This window comes from Akebia trifoliata, chromosome 3, assembly GCF_017979445.1.
Source record: "Akebia trifoliata isolate Shusen 1 chromosome 3, ASM1797944v1, whole genome shotgun sequence".
In the NCBI taxonomy this organism is placed as follows: Eukaryota; Viridiplantae; Streptophyta; class Magnoliopsida; order Ranunculales; family Lardizabalaceae; genus Akebia; species Akebia trifoliata.
This window is the reverse complement of record NC_141377.1, coordinates 10,752,532-10,778,487: the sequence shown is the minus strand read 5'-3', so window position 1 is coordinate 10,778,487 and position 25,956 is coordinate 10,752,532. Positions and strand designations below refer to the sequence as shown.

Here is a 25,956-nt window from a genome sequence, read left to right as displayed (position 1 = left end):
TTGATTTTTGGTGAGGATGATCTCTATGGTGAGGAGATCATCCTCACAAAAAATCAGCTCATTCCAAAACTTCTAACCCCATCAAAAATGGTTTACAAAAAATGGACGGTCCACGATTTTTCAACGTGTAAACATGGGGCTAAACATTTCGGAATGGGCTGATTTTTGGGGAGGATGATCTTCTAATCATAGAGATCATCCTCACCAAAAATCAGCCCATTCCAAAACTTATAACCCATGTAGGACAAAAAACGTTTGTTAAAGTGTGTGGTAAAACTTAGGGTGCTGAACATTTCCCTATATATATATATATGTACAAATTAAAAAATGAACCAAAAAAAAAAAAAAACATGCTCATCTCTGAGCACTGAGAAATACCTCCCGGGCTTAAGAGTCAACAATCTCAATATTTTAAAAGCTTATCTACTAAGGATAATAGGGAAAAGGATTTCATTATCTTACCTTTTATGAACATCGCCTAATGTTATTCTGCATTTGTCCTGTCAGGTAATCAAACCAAGTGTTGTTGGAGGTTTTGAAAATGCAGCATTGATTGCAAAGTGGGCCCAGCAGCAGGATAAGATGGCTGTTGTCAGTGCTGCATTTGAAAGTAGCTTGAGCTTGTCAGCATATGTTCAATTTTCACATTATCTCGAACGACAAAACATAGAAATATGCAAAGTAAAGAATAAGGAACTATGCCAACCTATAGCCCATGGCCTGGGAACTTATCGATGGCTTAGAGAAGATGTAACCCCTGAACCACTCAATATTCGTGGTCATCCATACAATGATGTGGTAGAAGCATCTACAGAAGATTCTGCTCGGCTCCTTCAAAATTTCAAAGTCAATCCCAAAACCATCCAGAGAAGTTACACCGAAGAACAAATTCATAAATACCAATTGACAATAGATTGTGAGGATTTCTCTTGGTCCTTCGAGGTGAGAGAAGCTGGAAAAAACATAGATGTGAGTATCCTTCTGAAAAATGCTCATATGGTGAAACTAGTTGGTAGGAGGAGGTTTTTGTTTCCCAAGAAAATTTTTTATTACCATATTGCAATCTCATGATTGGTTTCACTGCTTCTCGCACTACTTAACTGTTACAATCCAGAGAAAGATGAAACTTTTTGGGTTGAAGAAGTGTGTCAGCACCTCTAGTATTAATGTCTTACTGGAAATATGAATTACATAATCACACGAACTATTGGTATTAAATGAATTTCATTACCAATCATAACCTTATCCCAAGGATTTTGTGTTGGCTCAGCGAATCTTGTTCCTTCATTCCGTTATGTTCAGAACCACGTATTATCTAATTGAAGTTGTACTCCTATCTGCTTTCACTATCTCAATCCATTTTCTTTTGGGTCTTCCTCTTGATCTTTTAGAACCCTCAACTTGCATATTCCTTCGTATTGGGACTACAATTGGCCTTCATTGAATGTGCCCAAACTATCTCAATCGACTTTCTCTTAGTTTGTTGCCTATTGAATCTACTCTTGCATTTTCTCGAATGCATTCATTTCTAATTTTATCTTTACTAGCTTTTGCACTTACCCATCTCAACATCCTCATCTCTGCTATGCTCGATTTATTTACACAATGAACGCCCACCATTGAATGCCATAAAGCATTGTTGATCTTACTATTGTTTACAATTATCCTTTTAATTTGATGATGATTGGTATGTGTCGTTCACACAGCACTCCAAAAGCACATCTCCATATTAACAATCCAACTCTAATCCTATCGGCAACGATCCCAGATAATGAAAAGTGGTCACTTAAGGATATTTCTAGACCTTCAATTTTTAATAAACATTCCTCTTTCTGGTGTCTACCAAATTTACACTCCATGTACTCTATCTTGGTTCTACTTATTTTAAAGCCTTTGGATGCCAACAATTCTTTCCACGGTTCCAGTTTTAAATGAATTACATAATTACAATAATTACTCCTTACTCTTTTAGAAGAATTACCAGATACTTAATTACACGAATTACTCCCTAAACTACTTAAAGATAGGGGTTTCAAAAAGAATACTCGCCAAATAATCCTACTAATATTAAAACACTCATTTCCTACACATCTTGAAGCTTGTGCATATCTGTGAACTTGTCTAGCCTTTCTAGAATAACTTGTAATGTGTGCTTTCCAAGCATTTCTCGGGCAACACCTACGGTGCCAACAAGTCGGTTATCAATGCACCCAATTATTAGAATCTATAATATACACTATCTATCAGGTGGACCTGGAACTAGGATAATCAGTTTGTAGTATCAGGTATCTACTTTTGTATTAAAATAATAAAAAACAGGGAAGAAATTGACTCTTTGAATTGAAATTGATATTCAATTCCTAGTCCAAATGATCTTGATTCTCACTCGGTTCATACGAAATTGCCTAGAACGGAAACCTATTACATTTGAATTGTTCCAATTACTAGGGCTTCACTTCTGGTAACAAATAGGACATCCAGAACTAGGATAATCAGTAATGATTCCAATCATTGGTTCGTTAGGAACATTCAATTCTGTCTCACTAACAACCATGTCAAAATCCATTTGAGACTTAAAAACCTCACCAAATTGACCTACTCAGCCTTGACTTGAGTGTGGAAGCTATGCTGTTGAAGATCAAGGATTTGTTGCATGCTTGGACATCCATTATTCCATATTTTAGAAGATACAACTTTGATGGTCCTAGAAAGGTGAAACTCACTCGGCTATACTTGTTATCTTTCCTTTTGGCTACCACGTCTCTCAAATGGGCAGCATCGCAGAGCTTGCCCATCCAAGTATTCTTGGTAAAGGGAAGGAAGAGGCGAGCTTACGAGCCCGTAAGCCATTGGGGGAGGCCATAAAGAGGGCCCTCCAGGGAATGAATGAATTAGAGCAATTCCATGCTTGATAATTTCATGTTAGATGGGAGGACATGATTACCAGGGGAATGAATGAATTAGAGAAATTTTGTGCTTGATAATTATTCATTGAAAACAAAATGAGTTAAGAGATATCCAATATCTTTCTCTCAGCATTCTTAAATTGGAATTCCCACTGTTTTATTGATATTTTCTTGTTGAAAATGATTGGGCTGATGCAGAATAATGTACTCATCTTTCTTCATGGCTTTCTTGGAACCGGTGAAGACTGGATTCCCATAATGAAGGCAATTTCAACCTCTTCACGATGCATTGCAATCAACCTCCCAGGCCATGGGGGATCACAGATACAGAGCCATGCTGATAAGGAGGCTAAACAAGAACCAAGTATGTCACTTGAAGTAATCGCAAATGTATTATGTAAGCTAATTCGCAATATTACCCCTGGTAGAGTTGTTGTTGTTGGATATTCAATGGGGGCAAGGATTGCATTATACATGGCACTGAGAGGCAGCGATCAGGTAATGTGTCTCAGATGATTTGGATGTTTATTTGTGAGTTTGATTTTCGGATCTGAGCAACAACAGCTAACAAAACTAAACATTGGTCATAAAGATCAATGGGGCTGTTGTAATTTCAGGAAGCCCTGGATTAAAGGATGTCAGAATGAGAAGAAATTACATATCTCGAGATGATGGAAGGGCGCGCTCCCTCACTACCCATGGCTTACAGTTATTCCTTGAAACCTGGTATTCTGGGGAGCTCTGGGCAAGGTGGTAATTACTATCATGCATGCTTTTTGTGGCTATTTGCTAAAAATATTTAAAGAAAATAAATAAATTACAAACCATGAAAGCTTCCTGAATGGGCAAATATGTTGTTTTCCACTTTTAATTGTCTGCTAAGTTCCGTTTAGAGCTTCATGTAACATTTTATTCATATTGAGCAGCTTACGAGCCCATCCTCACTTTAAGAAAATATCTTCAAGCCGTGCTCAGCACAATAATGTTCATGCTTTGGCAAAAGCTCTGTCGGATTTATGCATTGGGAGGCAGCCGTAAGTTTGTATACTTCTTTTATTCTTTTTATTTTTTGTAATTCTTTTTATTTTTTTGATTAGTAAAGAAAAAATTTACTAAAAGAAAGAGAAGGGGAGATCGAGATGACCAACTCCAATACAAACGACCCCCCTGAAATACTACACACTGTTTCCCTCCGAACTAGGAAGTCCTCAAAAAAGACCCCTTTGAATTCGTTATCTCCATCTCTGAGCGATGTTCTTTTTCTTTTTCTTTTGTGGTAGTCGGGGATGGGGGGATTAGAAGGATTGGGGAAATACAAAACTTTTGTATAGCTAGTGGCAACTAACAATGCTCGTACAAGAAAAATTATTCTCATACCCCCAAACTTGCACAATTGTATCATATTAGCTTACAACCATGTTTAATTTACGTGACACCATTGTTCCCAATATTCTGCAGCTCTCTTTAGAGTTCAGACCATGGCATTCAAATACTTCAAAATATTTAGACCCATATCAACACGTAGATTACCCATATGGTCAAGATTCTTCATATATGCCCAATGTTCAAAATTAACAGCGCTAAAGTTTATTCTTGGTCATCATTCTGTACATTGCAACAAAATTTGGGGTCTTTTTCTCCAGAATATTTGGAAAATTCACCTATTAGGGTGTGTCAATTAATTGGCGATTCACCAATTAATCAGCTAATCACCTTGATTTTTTCCTCAAAACTCATCGTCTTCAACCTTGATTCTTCTTCAACCAAAATATAATTAAACATCCTTTATTTTTTCTACAACAAGAACATTGATTTTCCCTAAAAACCATTGTCTTCAACCTCCAGAGAAAAATTTTACAATCCCTGGAATTTTTTCCGAAATCTATCCAAATTAAAGTGAACTAATCCCCCACCGAATAATTGCCCAATCCGAACTTGGTTACCATGATTCTGTACGATGCACTTGTCAGGCCACTGCTTGGTTTGGTGACAACTGAAATTCAAATCACTAGATCAAGAGCAATATTGCGCTGATCAAGGGAAAAAAAAATTCCCAAAACTTTACTATCCCTGACATTCGGATGCCTGTCCTTGTCATGAGAAGTCTTGACAGTTGCAGTGAACAGAAACTGGAATCAGTCCAGCAAGCCTTTTTCTCTTCCCCCATTTCAGAAAACCATAGCTTTTTTAAGTCTCTAACTCTATAACTGAGTTTGATTGAGGAGATCAGTGAGTCAACTCTCCCAGGAGGGACAACTCAAGCTGCTCGGTAAGTTGGCTGTGGCTACTTTTCCAATAAGACCATGCTTGGGCACCTCAACTCTCAAGTCTTTTAAGTTTCCACTCAATTAGCAGTGCAGGTCATGGTTAAATGAATTGATGTTTAAGGGTTATTTGTGTTTGTGTGATAGGTCATTGTGGGAAGATTTGAAGCAATGCAAGAAGCCCATGTTGTTCATTGTTGGAGAAAAGGATAAAAAGTTCAAGGAAATCGCTCGACAGATTGGCAGAGATGAGTTAAATAAAGAGAATCATGAACTGGTTGAGGTTCCCGATTGCGGGCATGCTGTTCATCTGGAGAACCCACTTCCAGTGATCAATGCCGTGAGGCAGTTTTTGACAAAACTGAACCAGAGAAAATCCATCCACTAGTTCAAATTAAATTCAACTTTCCTTTAATAATTCCATTTAATTGCATTGTACTGTTCACGTTTATCATTGACTCTGTTTCTATGCAATATTTTTGTACTTGTTCGATTGTTAACAAACAATTCTAGTAACTCTTTCAAGATTCTAGTTGATACTTTATGTGCCTGTTCTATGACACAATTTAGGTGAACACGGCTCATTACATCCACCACTCTCATGCCAAGGACCAGACACGAAGGTTGGTCGACATGTTAATTTTGCAGTTCGTCACCTAGATATCTAGGTAGCCAAGACAAGATTCCTAATAGCATCGACAGGGATGTTTAATCTGGAAATAAAGAAACCTAATCTATTCCACTTTTCATAGTCTTTGATTCGGCCTGAGGTTACTCTTATTAACTTGTAAAGTGGGATCAATGGATGACTGCATGTGATTTGGAGTAAATATTTGGATCACTGTTCACATGGAACCCATAGATGAGATTGCTTCTGAGTGATACTACTACTGGTTCTACCCCTCTTCTTGCATAATAGTCCGTCCCTATTGACTTTGGGAGCCTGAGAATGGGATAGGGTGTCCAAAAGCTTATTTTACGATGCCTGATTCAGGAAGCTCTGCACAATATTATACTACAAATACACCCCAAATTTATAACATAATGACTATATATCATCCTATTATGTAAATCATACATTATATCGACTGTTATTTATGCAAATAACGACTCTCATAGTACACCATATAAAATGTTATTTTTTATGGATGGATTCAATTACGGTTTCTAAGATTGCGGTAATTCTTTGTAAAATTAATATATCAACTGCATTTTATCCAAACCATGATGTAGGTACTTAATTTGTAAATCCCTAAACTTTTCCCAAGCTTGGGCAAAGTCCTCATCAAGTTTACCCTTGAACCTAATGATGGCCTCCGTAATTCTTTTTGTTTTTCCTACAGGATAGTATTTTGTCATGAACCTATTGGAAAGTTCGTCCTAGGAGTAGATTTATTTCCGAGTTAATGAGTTGAGCCACATAGTTGCGTGATCCTCTAAGGTGAATAGGAACATAATCAACTTAACACTCTCATCATCCAAGTTCTTTTTCTTAAAGGAGTTGCAAATTATTAAGAACTTGTTGAGATGTGTATATGATTGTTCACTCTCAAACCCATGGAATTTAGGTAACATGTTGATGATAGTAGGAATGATTTTAAACTTATCTGCCTCGATGCGAGGCAAAACTATATAGGATGAGTAGCTCCTGCATGGTTTTATCCCTAATCACTGGAGCACCGTTGTTTTGAGCCATCTCTTACTCGGGTAGAATGAAAACGTCTAAGAAACGATGGAGATGTGAGAGTGTCCTCTCAAGCTCGGGATCAAGCGGAAGAATGCCAGGTCCTAGACTATGTCTACCCATCATGCATTGACATACATAAAAAAAGAAGAAAAATACACTACTTAAAAACTACTAGGATTCTAGTAACTAGACTACTCCTAAGTAGGTGAAACAGTGCAACAAGCCTTCCAACTCAGATTTCTAACACAAAAATCAGTGAGTTTCGTCAACCAGAGGAAATGATAATGTTAAAAGCACGCTTACAATTGTCATCTTTGGCATCAAGACTAGACACCATAATCAACAAAAATTGTTGGGCCAATTCGAAGTGGGGTTTCTTCTAATAAATGTGAATGTCTTATATAAAGTTATGCAAATTTTAATTATGATTGTTAAGTGATGTGAGTCAATTTTTATTAAGCCTTAAGAGAATGAATTGTGATGAAATCCAACCCTTATCTAATCATGTGCCCTCCTCATAGGATGCCTTCTAATCTAAAGATAATGATACGCTCGGTGTGTATAGTTGATACCTAAAGAAAAGCAATACAATAATTCACTGAAAGAAAAACGTAGGTGTCAAAAGATATTTTATATCCCGTTCTAGATGGGAAATGCCTTGTTGAGTCAACTTAGACCACTAACACAAATTACGATGTATGAATCCAAGGGGTTGAGACAATTGCATCCCATTATCAATCTGTCCTTAATTCTATTACAAACTGAGTTTTCCTGAATAATTAAAAATAAATAATGAGTAAAAAGTATTCCTCAAAAATTTAAACCAAAATTAATCTTAATCGGTATTGAAGAAAGTTTGATCTTCTTCTTCGCTTTACCTTCAAGATCCGTGAAATAAATACTAAAGTAAAAGAAAAACTAAAAGAAAAAAATAAAATAAAAATTAAGAAAATTCGAAAACTTCCATGATTTTCTTCGATTCGAAAAATTAATTACGCAAATCCCCAACAACAAAGCCAATTTATTCATCACATAAAGATATTTTTGAAAATAACAAGAATAAATATAAAATTAAAAACCTACCTTAGATTAGCAAATATGGTTGTTCCACTAAGGATTGGGGGACTAATATTTTAGATTTTAAAAAATCAAAGGAAATGACGTGATTTTGGAGAAAAACCAAATTTTATTGGAAATAATAAATTAAGAAAACTTACAATTTAAGAAAATCTAGGGAGAATGCATCCACCAAAATAATCTAATTAAATTTAATGCTAGTAGTTAAGTTCTTGTCAGTAACTCAAACCAAGAATTCAACTAAAGCTCTCAACTCGAAATGTTTTTCATTAAAAACCTTTGTGAAATAGATCTAATTAATTTATCAAAATTTTCTTTTCTTAAAATATTTTATTACCCAATGACCCTCCATCACGATGAGCATCCGAATGGATTTTATTCTAATAATAACAGATCACACCGAGCGTGGCGGATAAGGAGAAATAATTGAATAATACCTATGATCCAAGGTAGTTGAAAAGAAATTTATTAAAAACATTTAAAAATACATGCAAAAAAAAATACTAAAATTAAATCTAATTAGTTTAATATGGTTTCATCAATCTCTTTAGAATATGAGATTAGCCGAGCATGATCATAAAAACACAATAGTAAAAATTAACAAAATATTTATCTTTATTATTGATGAACTCCTTGAAATCATTGAACAAAATCTTCACTATCTTCCAAAATTATAATAAAAGTTAAAAAAAAAAAATTAAGTTACAAATTAAAAAATGAAGGGAAAGAGGTTTGAAAAAGATATGGGAGAGGAGAGGAGAAGAGAAGAGAGGAGAAAGGGATCGAAGAGAAAGCCCCCAAAACTAGGGAGTTAAGATCTTTTTATAGAGAAAAATTAAAATTACTTTAGTATCACTTTTTTACCCTCAAAACGTCTGAATTGGCTATTCTTTTTGAAATAAAAATATATTATCCTCTCAATTAAGGTTTCAACCCCACTAATCTTACCCAATTTTAGTAATCGAATCAAAAGTTATATTCATAATGGTAAAATATGCAAGATTTAGAATCTTTGATTTGTCAAACATTTTTTATCAAGAAAAGTCCAAATTGACATTTTTCATTAGATACGAAATTGCTCTCCTTTGAATCAACTTTCGAACCCCACTAACCTCGCCTTAATTTGATAAGTGAGTCAAAAGTTATGGATAAAATTGTATAACATGATAGATTTAAAATAAAAGAAAACTTGATTCTCTCAATCTAGGATCATCGGATCTCTTGGACTGTACTTTAACATTGACTTTGACTTTTAAATTTGACTTTGGTCTCCATTCTTTGATTTTTCAATTTTCATTTATTTTTTTACAAAAAAAAGACATATAAATTAGACCCTGAAAATTCATGAAAATACATGTAATTTAGTTAATAAAATATAACTAATAATGAATTAACTATTATGCGTGATTTCATGAAAAAATTCTAGTTCTAGGTTAGAAAATTCAGTTAAGTACTCTATAAAGTAATGGGAAAATATACACTTTTAAACATTTAAAATATGAAATTATCCCAACTCGAAGAACCAGCACAATAACTACAAATCGGAGTTGCTTGGAATCATCCTAAGTCGAACAGTAGGCACGATAACTAGTCTTACGACTACATATCTGAGTTGCAAGGAACTATCCCAACTTGAACAATCAGCATGGTAACTAGTGCTACGACTACATACCCAAGTTGCATAAAATTATTCCAACTCAAAAAAAGTCAACATGATTTCTAGTCCTACGACTACAAATCTAAGTTGTATCAACACAGTTCCCAATTCAAAAGAGCTAACAAAATATCAAAAGAAATTAACATCTAACTTACTCAAGCAATAATATTACTAACCTTTATTACTAAAAAAGATAATAGCCCAAGCAGAAAGAGTAAGTAACTCAATAGTAGAAGTCAAAACATAGAAACTAGATAGCCTGCTAGAGTAATAATAATAACATATTACTAAACCTTATTACTCAGAATATTTTTTGATCCCTCGAAAGCTTCTCTTTCTTTTGCTTGGAAGAATTCCTCTTCATATTGAGTAGAGGATGGGAAAAATGATTGATAGTAGGTAGGATAGGTAAACCGCTCGACGTAGTTTCTTCAGCATAAAGAGTTTGGTCGTTATCTAAAGGAAATTTACAAGAACTGGTACATATAGTCAGGGATGAGCAACTAAACATGTACTCACTGTAACATTTTCTTTTTATACCAATCTAATTGATCGAATGAAAACATTAAACATGCATTTCATTTTATATATCAAAATATGGCAACAATACATAATACACAATGGTGGAGTAGTGGAATTAGAAAGTTGGGATTTACGACTGGATCGCTCTCAATCGGGACATGATGTTTTATAATAAAGTATTAGTTCCTAATTTTGTGGCTGGTCGCTATTTACTACACTTGCGGAACCATTTATCTGGCTCAGGCTGGCCATTTAACGTGACCGTAAGTAATGTATCTTTTTTCAATATGTGAGAACATTCGACTATTATAGATTATTAGTGATCACTGATTAATCATCTTCGTCTATACCTATCAGGCGTGCATGTGATTCCCAAATATATAAACCATTCGTATATGACCACATTTACATTACAAGTTCACTGATAAATATAAAGAGGAATAAATCCGGATTCTAATTGTGACTCCACTCTCATACGCGTCCCATACCACGCATGAGTTTGGTTGTCTCTACCATACATCCTAAGATAGTACATCACTCTAGATAATATGACGCACTATCCCTTTAGGCATTCACAGACTCTTTAACATGTCAAAAAATAGCTACATATATATATATATATATATATATATATATATATAATATATATATATATATATATATATATATATATATTATTTTCATTTGAAAATAAAAAAGAAATTAACAATACAAGGTTGAGAATGGATATCCAGTTTCCTACCATGCAATTGTGACCACCCGGCCTAAAATAAATAATAGAACTCGGAGCCTCTACGCTAACAGAATTTAAATAAATATGCAATCAATCATTATCATTGGATATCCCTTCACCAACCTACACACAACACACAATGTAAAATACAAACATCACTCATTGACCATATTTCCTACCTATAGCCACATGTCAGCTCATGGAACCTGTCATGTGTAGTACTGCTACCACACCACTATCCCAACTGATTACGGGCCCAGTTTGGCATGTGCACGGGGTGTGATATCCCATATTTTCATATTTAAAATGCACACATCACCCATCGAGTGTGATTTTGACATTTTATCATTCCATCCCCTTTTTCCCTTTTTTCAATTTTTGTAGTTCTCAATCTTTCAAAAAAAAATATTCATTTTCTGATATTCACCAACTCAATATGAGTTCACTGAATATTAAATCATTTTTCCAACTATAAAATTTATTTTTTCAATAAGATTGAAAAAATACAAAACTTAGATCAAAACGGGGTCCGAGTGATGCACATGATCCAACTGACGGAAATAACCCGGTAAAATATCATACCCACGTATAATTTATTATAAAATACAATAAAACATATCAAATAAGCACGTTCTGGCGTGAATTTGAAATAACAAAAAGAATTCTACAATTTTTAAATCCAATATAAATTTTTGATAAAAACCCTAAATGAAGCTTTTACAATCTACGATTATCAATAGAAATTGAGATTCATTACAATCTCTATGCGAAAGAATTAAAGTATGTGCGTGGAAATCGAGAAGATCGATACCAAAATCGAGACCGATCAAACTTCGAGGTGACTAATTTTTTAATCTAACCTGGTGATTTCGAAGATTTTGATATTTTCGTCATTTCTCCCTTCTACGACGGAAGACGGTTTAACCTTGAAAAAGATGAAATATAGAGTCGAAGTTTAGAAACTCCCATATTATCTACGACTGATTTTTGACGATACGGGGTGAAAAATGAAAGAAATCGAAAGGAAACTATGTGGGTTTGGTAGAGAACAACGCTACAGACGTTTTTCCCTTCTGCGTCGGAAGTCGAAGACGGACCGTTCGCGACGAATCTGAGGTTGAAGATTTGAAAAAAAAATTCGTTACAAATACATTGGTTGATTTTTAACGATTAAAAATGACGATGAATAGTATTTTGGATATAAAAAAAATTATTTATATAAGTGCAGAACGAAATTGGTATTTTACCTATTGTTTCGTTCAACGATAACTTGACCATCTAGACTCCAAAAGTGACGAATAAATACTTTATTTTATTTAATTTTTCGTTCCGGATCTAATGGTGCGGTCAAATTCTATAAATTATATCTCTAAAAAAATTTACTTTTTCGGCCTATTGGGACCCTAAAATTGACGTCGTTTTCGTTTTTGGCGATAATTCGACTTTTGAGCCTTAAAAAATGACAAGTAAATAGTCCATTTTTTATAATTTTTCACTACAAACTTGATGGTATAATCAAAATTTTAAAATACTTACTCTAGCAAAAAGTCATTATTTTAGCCTCGTTCGACTTGAAAATATAAGATTTTACAACTTTTCTATTCGGACTCGTATTTGAACGTGTTTATAGGCTAAAGTATATTTTTTGACATTTTGAATTTAATGGTGAGGTCAGATTTTATTAAAAATGACCAGAACAAAATCCTATAGTTTTACCCTAAGTCCCACTTTTAGGATATTTTTTAAAATTTAACTATTTATTTTTTCTCGAGATACGAATCGAAAACTCGGGATTTTACATGTTCCCCCCTTTATAAAAATTTCGTCCTCAAAATTGAAATCATACCTTATCAAATTTCGGTATCACCACACTATTACAACATGTATAATAAACGATACTTACCCTCAATTATTATCTATTCTTGATTCTAAGTCAATGTCATTTTTAATTCTTAAACCTTATGTCACCTATTTTTCATCAATCCAATACATCCATCAATTAACCACTCCAATTCACATTATAACAATCAATTGACATTATATCACTTCCCCACCAATATCTATCAATAACAATCATTTCACATTTTCTTTATTCTTTATCTTCTTTACTTCTCTCACCAATTACACCGTTTATTATGTTTTACTCATACTTGCCATGAATATTACTCCTTAATGCATAGACTTACTGCAAACACACCACTACTATTTGCACACCATTTAATACTTCTTAATAAAATAATACACAATATCCACATTTAATATATCCCTATTATAATACAAATATCTATTAATACTAAATTCACAAACTGCATTAAAATCTCCATTCCCAATACACTACTATCTTTATATTCAATGCAATATTCCATTTTCTACTCTACCTTACCGTGCCTATTTCATTAGCATTCTTTGCTTATATTACCTCAATAAATTTTTATCAATCATAGTCTCCTTGTGGTGTAGATGATTTTATTACTTAACCCATGTCAATAGTTTCTAGCTCTAGTAAGTGTACACAATCTCAACAGAATTATATGATCTAGAGGAACTAGTATTGAATAGAACTCTACGTTCTAACATTATAATTAGAAATTGTACATTCCAAAACTTTGTTGGAGACAGGTACTTTCTCCTGGGTCACAACCCTTGCTTGCAATTGTGATAGAGGACACTCTCTCTTGATATGTCTCACCTGACCATATGCGTAATATGTCAATGATCCTATTTTCGTAGGTTTCTATAGAGTAAGTAGTTGGTAAACTGGAGCCTGCATGCTCTGAACCTGCCTTGTTGGTTCTTTTGACCCTGTTGGCATCATTGGATCTCCAACTGCTCTATAACTCAGTGATAGGGGAACTCTAAAACTCGATAGTAGAGGAGTTCTATATTGTGGATACACTGATCTAGGGGAGATTGGCCTCGAATACCTCGGCCTCTTGCTCGGATCTGATTTGGGAGGAAAATAATTCTAAAGTTGACTAATTTGCCCTCTGAAGGTCTGTAACTCCATCTTCCCTCGCTCTACCCTCTAAGCTCGACTTATCATATCTCTATAATTGCTAGTCTCAATCATCGACCTCCTAGCCCTTAGGTAGGGTTATAGTCCTCTAAAGAATCTACGGGCATTTTGCAAATCTGTTAAGATAAGCTCGGGTGCATATCGTGATTACCTAGTGAACATCATACCATAACTCTAATCGATAGATTACCTAGTATTAATCTCGAAAACTCCTAGTGCTTGATTTCTTGAGCAATCTCATATATAAATCTATTAACAAACATCCTCTCAAAATTTACCCACTCAAACGATTCATCTCCTAATACATTCCTCTCAAAATGTTACTAATGACTGGCATCCCCATCCAACTGGAATGTAGTCACCCTCACCCACTGATCTCTCGGGTACTATATGGCACTCAAAATCTCTCAGGTCTTCAAAACTCACTCATTGACCACAATCAGGTTGAAAAAATCACAAAATCTCGGTGGACGTAATTGTTGGAAATTCTACAACCACATCCCTAGATTTACCTGTCCTTTGGGCTGGGGAATTATCTTATTCTTCAAAGACACGACTTGTGGAAGTGATCCCTGAGGTGGAATAGTATTTGCCTCTTGCGAAGAGGTCTAACGCTCCCTCATTTCTTAGATTTAGTGGTGCACCTTGCAATTGTGGTAAGTCTTGTATCATTTCTCATTTTCGATTGCTAATCTTGTCTGTTCAGGGTGGCACGAGTACGTTATCAACTTTATTGAAATCTAATGGCTTTATTATTTCTTGAATTAATTTTTCTAGCATCTTTCCGAGCCACACATCCTTAATCAATTGACATCGACCCGAACATTGCTCTCCTTTATGTCCCGATTTGCCACACTCATAACATACCATAACTTTTTCTTTCGACTGATTTAGTAGTATATGTTGTTGTTTCTTATAAAATTCTTTCATCCATTGAGTTGGTATGTTTATAATCTCATTCCTTACGTATGGTTATTTTTCATATGAATTTGCTAGTTTGGTAATTGTTTATTTCTTATTAGATACTAATTGCATTCATTCCATTTGACTTTAAGGTGGTGGTGGTTGTATTATTCTTATTTCCTCTCTAAATTTGACATAAGATTTAGCTATCTGTCCCATGAATGACATTATTTGTGTTACGGGTCAGTAGTCTAATCTAGAATTTGTTTCGTCTCTGTTGCGTTTCGGCTTCTGCCTTGTCTGTTCCTCTCGCTTGTGTTTATCCCTAACAATGCACTTATTAGCATAAGGCTAAAGTCATTCTTATGAAAGCATCAATTACTATTTTAATTAGGAATTGAGTAATGAACACCGTTTTCATTACTAACAGAACGTTCCTAGGATCCTATCTTAGGCTTACTAGGCTCTATGGACTCTAGACACGGAAGAGCTCGTAATCCCAATACGGAACTACTAATGGGTTCGAATATCAGATTCTTAATATCACTCTAATATCTGTGGTATCAGTCTATTCTCTAAAACATAACAGATCTGTATCCCATACGGATCTAATGTCATGTTTTGATACCATCTGTGGTGTTCCGCCAAATGCTAACACAAAATCCTATGTCAAATCTCGAGATATTAGGTGGCACCTCTAAATTTCGTCATGGTTTCCTCTGTTTATGTTAGCATTCCAAGACGTTCAACCTGTTCCACCTGATAAATAACATTCATAATATCCTGTATAAACATACAAAATATAATACTAGCGAAAACCTATATACATCTAATAACGTACGATAAATTAGACTGCGGAAGGATAAACAAAATACAGGATTATACAAACATTCCTCACTCTAACAAAAGTCATAACGCTCAATACAAAATCTATAACACTCCTAAACAAACCAACACCACTAGGGGGTATAGCCCCAGTATTTACCAGATAATGAGTTATAGTCATCTATCTGACCCACTAGATGGTCCCCACTGGCTAGTTCTATGCCCGTCTCGCCAACTGCAAGTTTTAAAGCTAAAAAAATGAAAAAGAAAAGGGTAAGTAACAATAGTTACCTAGTAAGGAAACAAACAATTTATACTAAAAACATCTCCTAACATGAAAGAATAAGCATACTGAATCATTTTAACATATACAAAATTTTACAGAAGAAACTACAATTAACTGGTACATATAGTAAGGGATGAGCAACTAAATATTTTAAAACTCACATTACATCAATTAGTAGTACTCACTATAATATTTTCTTTTTATACCAATCTAATTGATCAAATGAAAACATTAAACATGCATTTCATTTTATATATCAAAATATGACACCAGATACATAATACACAATAGTGGAGTAATAGAATTAGAAAGTTGGGATTCATGACTGGATTGCTCCCAGTCGGGACATGATGTTTCATAATAAAGTATTAATTCTTGATTTTATGGCTAGTCGTTGTTTACCACACTTGCGAGACCATTTATCCGGTTCAGGCTGATCGTTTAACGTGACCGTAAGTAATGGGTCTCTTTTCGATGTGTCAAAATATTCGACTACTATAGATTGTTAGTGATCACTGACTAATTATCTTCGTTTATGCTTATCAGGCGTGCATGTGATTCTCAAATATACAAACCATTCATATACGATCACCTTTACATTACAAGTTCACTAATAAAGATAGAGATGAATAAACCTGGATTCTAGTTGTGACTCCACTCTCATACGCGTCCTATACCACGCATGAGTTTGATTGTCCCTATCGTACATCCTAAGATATTACACCACTCCAGATGATATGGCGTAGTATCCCTTTAAGCATTCATAAATTCTTTGAAAATAAAAGAGAAATTAACAATACAAGATTGAGAATGATATCCAGTTTCCTACCCTGCAATTGTGGCCACCTGACCTAAAAGAAATAATAAAACTCGGAGCCTTTGCATTAATAGAATTTAAATAAACATGCAACCAATCATTATCCCTGGGTATTCCTTCACCAACCTACACACAACATACAATAAAAAATGTAGACGTCACTCATTGGTCGTATTTCCTACCCACAACACTGCTACCACACCGCTATCCCAACTGATCACGGGCCCAGTTTGGTATGTGCACGGGGTGTGATATCCCATCTTTTCGGATTTAAAATGCAAACATCACCCATCGGGTGTGATTCTGACATTTTACCATTTCATCTATTTTTCTCATTTTTATAATTTTTGTATTTTTCAATCTTTTGAAAAAAATATTCACTTTCTGATATTCATCAACTCAATATGAGTTCACTGAATATTAAATCATTTTTTCAATTATGAAATTCATTTTTTTCAGTAACATTGAAAAAAATATAAAACTTAGAGCAAATGGGGTTCGAGCGGTGCACAAGATCCAACTAATGAAAATAATCCAGTGAAATATCTTACCTACGTATAATTTGTTATAAAATACAATTAAATATAGCAAATATGCAAGTTTTGACATGAATTTGAAATAACAAAAAGAATTCTATAATTTTTAAACCCAATACAATTTTTTTTATAAAAACTCTAAATACAGTTTTCACAATCTACGGTTATCAATAGAAATTGAGATTCCTTACAATCTCTGTGTAAAATAATTGAAGCACGTGCGCGAAAATTGAGACGATCAATACGAAAATTGAGGCAGATCGAATTTCGAGGTGACTGATTTTTGAATCTAATCCGATGATTTCGAAGATTTTGATGTTGTTGTCATTTCTCTCTTCTACGACGAAGGACGGTTTGGCATCGAAACAGATGAAATCTAGGGTCGAAGTTTCGAAACTCTCATATTATCTACGATTGATTTTTGATGATACGGGATGAAAAAGAAGAGAAAACGAAAGGAAACTAGGTGGGTTTGGTAGATAATGACGCTGCAGACGTTTTTCCCTTATACGTTGGAAGTCGAAGACGGACCGTTCGAGGCGAATCTGAGGTTGAAGATTTGAAAAAAAAAAAAATTTCATTAAAAATACCTTGGCTGATTTTTAACGATTAAAATGATGATAAACAGTGTTTTGGATAAAAACAAATTATTTATATAAGTGCGGGACGAAATCGATATTTTACCTATTGTTTTGTTCAACGATAACTTGACCATCCGGACTCCAAAAGTGACGAATGAATTCTCTATTTTTTTTTTAATTTTTTGTTCTAGATCTAATGGTATGGTCAAATTCTATAAATTATATCTCTAACAAAAATTTACTTTTTCGGTCGAATAGGACCCTAAAATTGACGTCGTTATTATTTTTTACGATAATTCGACTTTTTGGACTCAAAAAATGACAAGTAAATAGTTCATTTTTTTATAATTTTTCAATATGAACCCGATGGTATAATTGAATTTTAAAAATTCTTGCTCTAGCAAAAAGTCATTATTTTAGCCTGGTCCGACTTAAAAATCGAGGATTTTGCAATTTTTCTGTTAGGACTTGCATTTGAGCATGCTTATAGGTTAAAGTACATTTTTTGACAATTTAGAATCCAATGGTAAGGTTAGATTTCATTAAAAATGACCATACAAAATCCTACAATTTTACCTCAAGTCCCACTTTTAAGATTTTTTTTTAAATTCAATTATTTATTTCCTCGAGATACGAATAAAAAATTCGAGATTTTACAACTTATCTTGTTATGAGGATCGACCTCATTGGCCAAATCCCTTATTGACCAAGCTACGAGGTTCGCCTTCATTGGTTGGCCTCCTTGTCGATTACACTATGAGGTTCGACCTCATTGGCCAACCTTACTATTTTGTTTCACTATAAGTTTGGCCCCTTGACCAAACCACCCCCTCTTGATTTTACTATAGGTTCGGCCCACTAGCCAACTCCTCTAGTACTATTTCATTATAGGTTTGCCCTCCTTGGTCGAACCCCACTCCGCGTAAACTTAGGTTTTTTGATATCTAATTATTTAGGAGGCTCAACCCTTCAAGCCAATTTTTTTCCATCATATCAACTCAATAAATCAAGCTACTTGGTAACAAAAGAAATAATATTGTGCAAAATTACTTAAGTGGTAGAGATAGCACACAAGACTACTCAAGTAACATAAGCAGATATGATGCCAAAAGAGTTATAATTGCATAACTTGATGAGTTAACTCAAGAAACTGAACAATTACCAAATTGGAGAAGTTACACATTTCAGGTCACTACTCATGTAGGTTACAAGAACCATGAGGAGTGGGTCTTCATTATCATGGTTTTTTATTATCATAAATGCTAGACAACATAGGGGATTAGTTACAACTGAGTTTACTACCCCCATTAAAGAGTACACTTAATAAATAAGGAGGCCCACTAAAACCCAAGACACAAACCACATAAGAAATTTCTTGTTCTAATTTTCTTTTGATTGTTGTGCAATTTTTAGGAAGTTCTAACTCGATTGTCGGAGACCCTTTGATCGGCATCATATCAATGTCTTTTCAAGTGAAGATTGGCGGAGAAGACAACTAGAAAAGAAGACTCTTCGGATAAGGAAACCAAAATCTTTTTTTATTACAACACAAAGTTCGAGAATCAATAAATCAAGTACTCCATCAAATAACAATGCAAATTGCACAATCAACTGATTGTATTATTTGATTTTATAATATTTATCATACAATTTTACCTATAGAATTGATGGGCTCAATAATACATATTGAGTCCTTTTAAATCTCTCCAACTTACATTGAAGTATTTATCATCAACATTTTTATTATTCATCATTAGCCATTAACTTGTTGCACATCTTATCACTTCAAAAGGTTCATCTTGCAATAGAAAAAAAAATTATTGTGCAAGGATCAAATACAGGTTACAAATAATGGAGAGCTTCCTTTTCTAATTAAATAAAAATTGATCTTGTGTTTTGTAAAGAAATTCAATGAAAATTTATTTATAAAGGATTTTTCATTACATTGAAGTGGTTTTGTAAATATCAATAAATGGAGCATAATAATTGTATTTGGTAACTTTCTAGTTTAAGGAGATGATGACGATAGTGATGGTTGTGATGACGATGATGAGGTTGAAGGTTGGAATGAACGTATAATAAGAATTCTTATAATTCCTTGGGGATTCTTGATTGAGGGGGATGGTGAGGGCATCGATGTCATTTTTCTTTAGTTTATGAGAAAAGATCAAGGTCAAGAGTGGTATATTGTTAATTTAGAAACAACAGGGAGGGATCTCAAATATTCACAAACAATAACTATCACATAAAAAGAGAAGAGTTTGCTTATATGTTATGCCATTTTTTTATAGGAAATTGTTTAAGTTGCTCTTATCAGAGTTGAACTGATAGGAACTATTGCAATTATATTAATAACTCAATAGAATTTGAAATGCAGAACAGAAAGTAGATTAGCTAGTTATTCTTCTATGCCTCTTCTCTGTAAGAGGTTCATAATTTATAAACTAAATGACTCAACCGATTCCTACTTCTCCTCAATAGAAGGAGTGAGTTACTAACTCAACAACCTCTCCTAAAATCTAGGAACTAATCAACAACTTATTCTCTCCTAATAGAAAGGAGTTGACTTAACTAAACTAAAGAGAAACGTGGAGAAAAACTTGTAGATCGTAACATTACACCCCTATGGTTTAACCGACTTGTCTTCAAGTCGTGAAATTTGGAAAATGGGCTACAAACTCGTCATAGACTTCCTAGGTAGCATCTTCTATTGATTGGCATGTCCACTGGATGAGTAGCTTGGTAATTTCTTTATTGTAATGTTTGAGATGCCACAATTCAACATTTTTGCAAATTACCACCCCTATGCTTCTACATCGACCATGGAAGGAATGGTTTGGCTTGTACTGACGGAGTTGCCTACCCATCTTTTGAGTAGAAATACGTGAAAAACTAGGTGGATTCTTGATTCTGCTGGGAGTGCAAGCTTGTATGCCACCTGACCAATGCGACTAATAACTTGAAATGCCCCATAAAAGCATGGGGCAAGCTTGTAATCCTTATGTTTTTGCAATGAGTGTTGACGATATGGCTGGAGTTTAAGAAATACCCAATTGCCTACGTCATATGTTCATTCTGTGCGATGCTTGTCGACTTACATTTTCATTCGATTTTGAGTTGAGAGGAGGTTCTCTTTTAACATTTGAAGTAGCTTGTCCCAATCTTGGAGTGTTGTATCAACCATATGAACATTTGTCATACCTAAAATATATGTATCAATTTTTTGTGGGGTGCGACCATAGACAACTTGGAAGGGGGACTTTTTAAGTGAGCTATGGTATGAGGTGTTGTACTAAAATTCTGCCTAAGGTAACCACTTTGTCCATTGTTGGGGATGGTGGCTTGCAAAACATCTCAAATATTGTTCCTCAGAACAGTTTACAACTTCAGTTTCATCATTGGATTGTGGGTGATAGGCAAAGTTCTTACATAATTTTGTATCTTGCACTTTGAAGAAGGCTTCCCAAAATTGACTTATGAAAATCTGGTCTCGATCACTAACAATTGACCCTGGCATGCCATGTAATTTGGCGATGTCACAAACAAATATTTCCACCACACTTGATGCTATGTAAGGATGGGCTAATGGTGAAAAATGTGCATACTTACTTAATTGGTCAAACACTACCATGATTGAAGATATACGATTTGAGGTTGGAAAACCATCGATAAAATCCATAAATATGTCAACCCAAACTTCGGACGGAATAGGCAAGGGTCGTAATAAATCGGGCGGAGCTATTGTTTTGACTTTAGTACGTTGGCAAACATCACATTCAGCCAAAAACTTCTTTGTTGCTTGCTTGAGTCCCTTCCAATAAAAAATTATAGAAATTCTTTTGTAAGTAGGGAGGAACCCAAAATGACCCCCTATTAGACTAGTATGGAATTCTTGTAGGATTTTGGTGCACCATGGTGAGGATGATGGAAGTACTATCCTCTCTTTGTAACAAAGGATGCCATTTTGTACAAAGTAGTGTGGAACTGAAGAAGAGTTTTGGAGCACCTGTTGAACAACTTTGTTTAAGCTATCATCTTTGGAACATTCATCAAGAATTTATTGCATGGAGGTGAAAAACGGAGTAGATAGGGCCAGCAACTTTAGTTCTTGTTGTATGCGTGAAAGAGCATCAACAGTATTATTTTCTTTGCCTTGTTTGTAGATTATTTCGTAGTCATACCCAAGGAGTTTTGTAAGCCATTTTTGTTGCTCCATCATAGTTAATCTTTGTTCCATGAAATACTTCAATGTGTGATGGTTAGTAATAACCTTAAAATGTCTTCCCAATAAATAAGGACGCCATTTTGATATGGCAAAGACTATTGCAAGCATTTCCTTGTCATAGATCGAAAGTTTCATGTATTTTTCAACCAAGGCTTTACTAAGATAAGCCAATGATTGACCCTTTTGTGTGAGTACCGCACCAATACCAGCTCCTAATGCATCACATTCAATGATAAACTCCTTTAAGAAGTCTGGTAATGTTAATGTTGGAGTAGTGGATAGAGTTTCTTTGAAAGTTTCAAAAGCTATTTTCGCCTCGAGTGACCAACTGAATGAATCCTTTCGTAACATATGAGTTAAAGGTGCAGCGATCTTGGCATAATCCTTGACAAACTGTCTATAGTACCCAGTGAATCCCAAAAGACCCCGCAATGCCTTGAGAGTAGATGGTTTAGGTCAATGCTTCATGGCTTCAATTTTAGAAGGGTTTACCTGTACTCTTGTGGCTGAAATTATATGGCCAAGGTACTCTACTGATAATTGTGCAAATGCACATTTTTCTTTTTTTACAAATAATTGATGTTTATGCAATGATTGAAATACTTGATTGAGATGATCCAAATGTTCATTCAAGTTTTTGCTGTAGACGAGGATGTCATCCAAAAATATCAACACAAATCGACAAAGAAAAGGTCAAAAAACCTCATTCATCAAGCCTTGAAATGTTGCTAGTGCATTGTATAGTCCAAAAGGCATTACAAGAACTCATAATGACCTTCATGAGTACAAAAAGCAATTTTTAGGATATTAGCTTCAGTCACTTTTATCTGGTGGTAGCCAGATAGCAGATTTAGCTTTGAGAACACCGCAACTCCATGTAGCTCATCTAACAATTCGTTGATAACTGGTATCAGATATTTATCCTTTATTGTGAATTTAATGAGAGCACGATAATCCACATACATCCGCCAATTTCCATATTTCTTTTTTACTAAAAGAACATAAGATGAAAATGGACTTGTACTAGGTCGAATAATACCCTAGTCACTCATTTCTTCAATTGATTTTTCAATTTCATTTTTTTGGAAATGCGGGTATCGATACGATCTCACATTTGGTGGTGTGCTACCTAGTAATAATGGTATTTGGTGATCTTGCCTTTTACTTGGAGGTAACCCCCGCTGTTACTCAAATATAATTACGTACTATTGAAGCAAGGAAGACACTTCGGGATCATGAATCTATTGTGGGGTAGGTTGTAAGTGTATGAGATGGACGTAGAGGCCAAGCCTTTGTTGTAACATAAGTTGGTGAAACTCACTTGAGTCCTTAACTGTACCAACAAAAGGGTTTAGTCTATTCAGAAGGATTTGTTGCTTGTCTTGATAGAATATCATTTTCATTTGGTTGAAGTCCCAAGAGATAATTCCAAGTGACCATAATCATCCAGCTCCAAGTACATCATCATAACCACATACCGGTAGTAAGAGATAAAATGTATGTTCTTGCAATGTTAACATCACATGATTGCAACGCCCAAGACTTTGTTTCTTAGAACTACTGGCCACCATAACAAACATAGGTTTTGAGTGTGTTATCTTCAATCCACAAAGTTTTGGAATCTTGGGATGGAGGAAGTTGTGGGTTGCATCAGAATCAACCAAAATCATTAAAGAGTGTCATTTGATTTGTCTCAAGAGGCACATTGTTTCTAGATGTTGGGTACCACACAAGGCATGAAGAGAGATGTCCATGGGTGGCTCCTCTTCATTGTCACCTTCAGATGTTTCAGTAGGGGCAATACTATCATCAGCCTCTAATAACAGTAGTTGGGGATTTTTACATCGATGACCAGGGCGGTACTACTCATCATAATTGAAACAAAGGTTTTTGGCCCTTCTTTCTTGCTGCTCGGCAACGGTAAGACATCACACTCTTGATGGAATGGTGGCTGAAGTGGAAATATTAGAAGTTGTTCACTTAGATGGTGGGTTTGGAAGTGGTGGTGGAGGTGTTTGAAGGTGTGATGTTCGGTTGAAAGGCGTCCTATTGGACTGTCGTCTAGATACACACAAACTATAACATTGGTGGCATCTTCTTGTTGTTTAGCTATTGTGTATGCATGTATCAATATGGGAGGATTCATCAACTTCACACTAGCTCGAATATCCTTATGTAGGCCAGAAATGAAACAACGAATAAGAAAGGGCTCCGGTAAGACAAGACTTCGATTTGCAAGTTGTTCAAACTTGGCTTGGTAGTCTCTAACAGTAGTTGTTGGCGTAGTTTAGCTAACGACCTTCAAGGTCATCATCTTCTGTCGAACCAAACCAAGAGGACAAAGCTCTGCTAAACTCGATCCAAGTTGGTTGCCCCTTAGTTTTCGCCAACCATTGGTACCAAAGAATGACATCACCAAGTAGGTAAGTTGCTGCTATGTTCACCATATGTTTTTCAGGAATACCATTTAGTCATTGGAATTGTTGTATTAAAAAACCCAACCTTCTGGGTCAGTGTTGTCGAAAGTAGGGAAATACAACCATAGGGGTCGTCCTTGAAAGCCGTTGAAAGTAGGTTGATTTTGGTGTGGTGGTGGTATGGGCATTTGAAGAGGAGGATCGACTTGTGGAGGAAATTTGGGGTGTTGAAAAAAATTGTTGAAATTGGTCAAGATTGAGAGAACAGCTTCCATGAGTTTTACCACTTTAGTGCTTAAATCGACGATATCTCTCTTACTGGTTTCAATTCTGTCTCTGAATTCAATGGTTTGATTGGGAACTGGATTTGCGAAGCCAGGTGGTGGTGGTGTAGTTGTTGTCATGATCGCAAGATCAATGTTTTGATACCAAAATGATAGGAACTATTGCTATTACATTAATAACTCAATAGAATTCGAAATACAAAACAAAAAATAGATTAGCTAGTTATTCTTCTCACCTCTTCTCTATAAGAGGTTCAAAATTTATAAACTAAATGACTCAACTGATTCTTACTCTTTTCCTCAATAGAAGGAGTGAGTTACTGACTCAACAACCTCTCCTGAAATCCAGGAACTAATCAACAACTTATTCTCTCATAATAGAAAGGAGTTGACTCAACTAAACTAAAGAGAAACGTGGGAAAAACTTGTAGATCTTAACATGGGAAAACTTGTATATCGTTAGTTTAGAAACAACAAGGAGGGATCTCAAATATTCACAAACAACTACTGTCACGTAAAAGAGAAGAGTTTGCTTATCTGTTATGCCATTTTTTTAATAGGAAATTGTTTAAGTTGCTCTTGTAAGAGTTGAACCCATGACCAAGGCATTATTACATGATCTTCCCAACATTTAGCGCAAAAATGCAATAATATGAGAAACGATAGAAACCAACTAAAGAGCGTTTCCATTTTTTGAAGTTTTTGTGTTAGGATTATTAGAAACTCACTTCAATAATCCGAAGCAAACAACTTTGTGGATTCTAAAATCTGATTATGAACAAGAATCGGGTTCAACAATCCGAATCAAACACCCCCTTAGTATATTGGAACCGGGTCTCTTAGATCCTAACCAATTAAGGACCAAAATTGATAAGAACAGATAGAAATCGAGACCCTGAATAGTTTAAAGAGAATTATTTTGATGATTCCAATTTTGGTTCCATTGATTTGAGAACAGGAATTGAATTTGATAGGATCCCCTTATCAAGAAAAATTAACGACTGCAATCCAACAGTCCAATTCATTTTTTTTTTTTTTATTTAAAAAAAAAAAAAACATAACTTTCGGTCTGATTATGTGTATCTCTCTAATTAGATCTAACTGGGTTTTGAGAATTAGTTTCCACTAACCCATTCCATTTCAGATCCAAATATGGATGTTGGTAGATGGAACCATTTCCGTGGCTTTTGCTAGTTATAAAGAAGTACAGGATGGACAAA

At 34.8% G+C, this 25,956-nt stretch overlaps 1 protein-coding gene across 7 annotated transcripts in view; it reads left to right on the top strand.

Annotated features, from left to right (window-relative positions):
• Positions 1 to 5,714, top strand: part of PHYLLO (2-oxoglutarate decarboxylase/hydro-lyase/magnesium ion-binding protein) — a 117,446-nt gene extending 111,732 nt beyond the window's left edge. For 6 of the 7 annotated variants that reach the window (XM_086433886.1, XM_086433885.1, XM_086433883.1 and 3 more), the window contains 5 exons: positions 508 to 969; positions 3,105 to 3,404; positions 3,499 to 3,659; positions 3,833 to 3,940; positions 5,318 to 5,714. In XM_086433886.1, coding sequence (XP_086290012.1) covers positions 508 to 969; positions 3,105 to 3,404; positions 3,499 to 3,659; positions 3,833 to 3,940; positions 5,318 to 5,558 — 1,272 coding nt within the window. In that variant the 3' untranslated portion in view covers positions 5,559 to 5,714. The remainder of the gene's footprint in view (positions 1 to 507; positions 970 to 3,104; positions 3,405 to 3,498; positions 3,660 to 3,832; positions 3,941 to 5,317) is intronic. The other variant, XM_086433884.1, reaches the window with a different exon arrangement.
• The last annotated feature ends 20,242 nt before the right edge of the window (positions 5,715 to 25,956 follow it).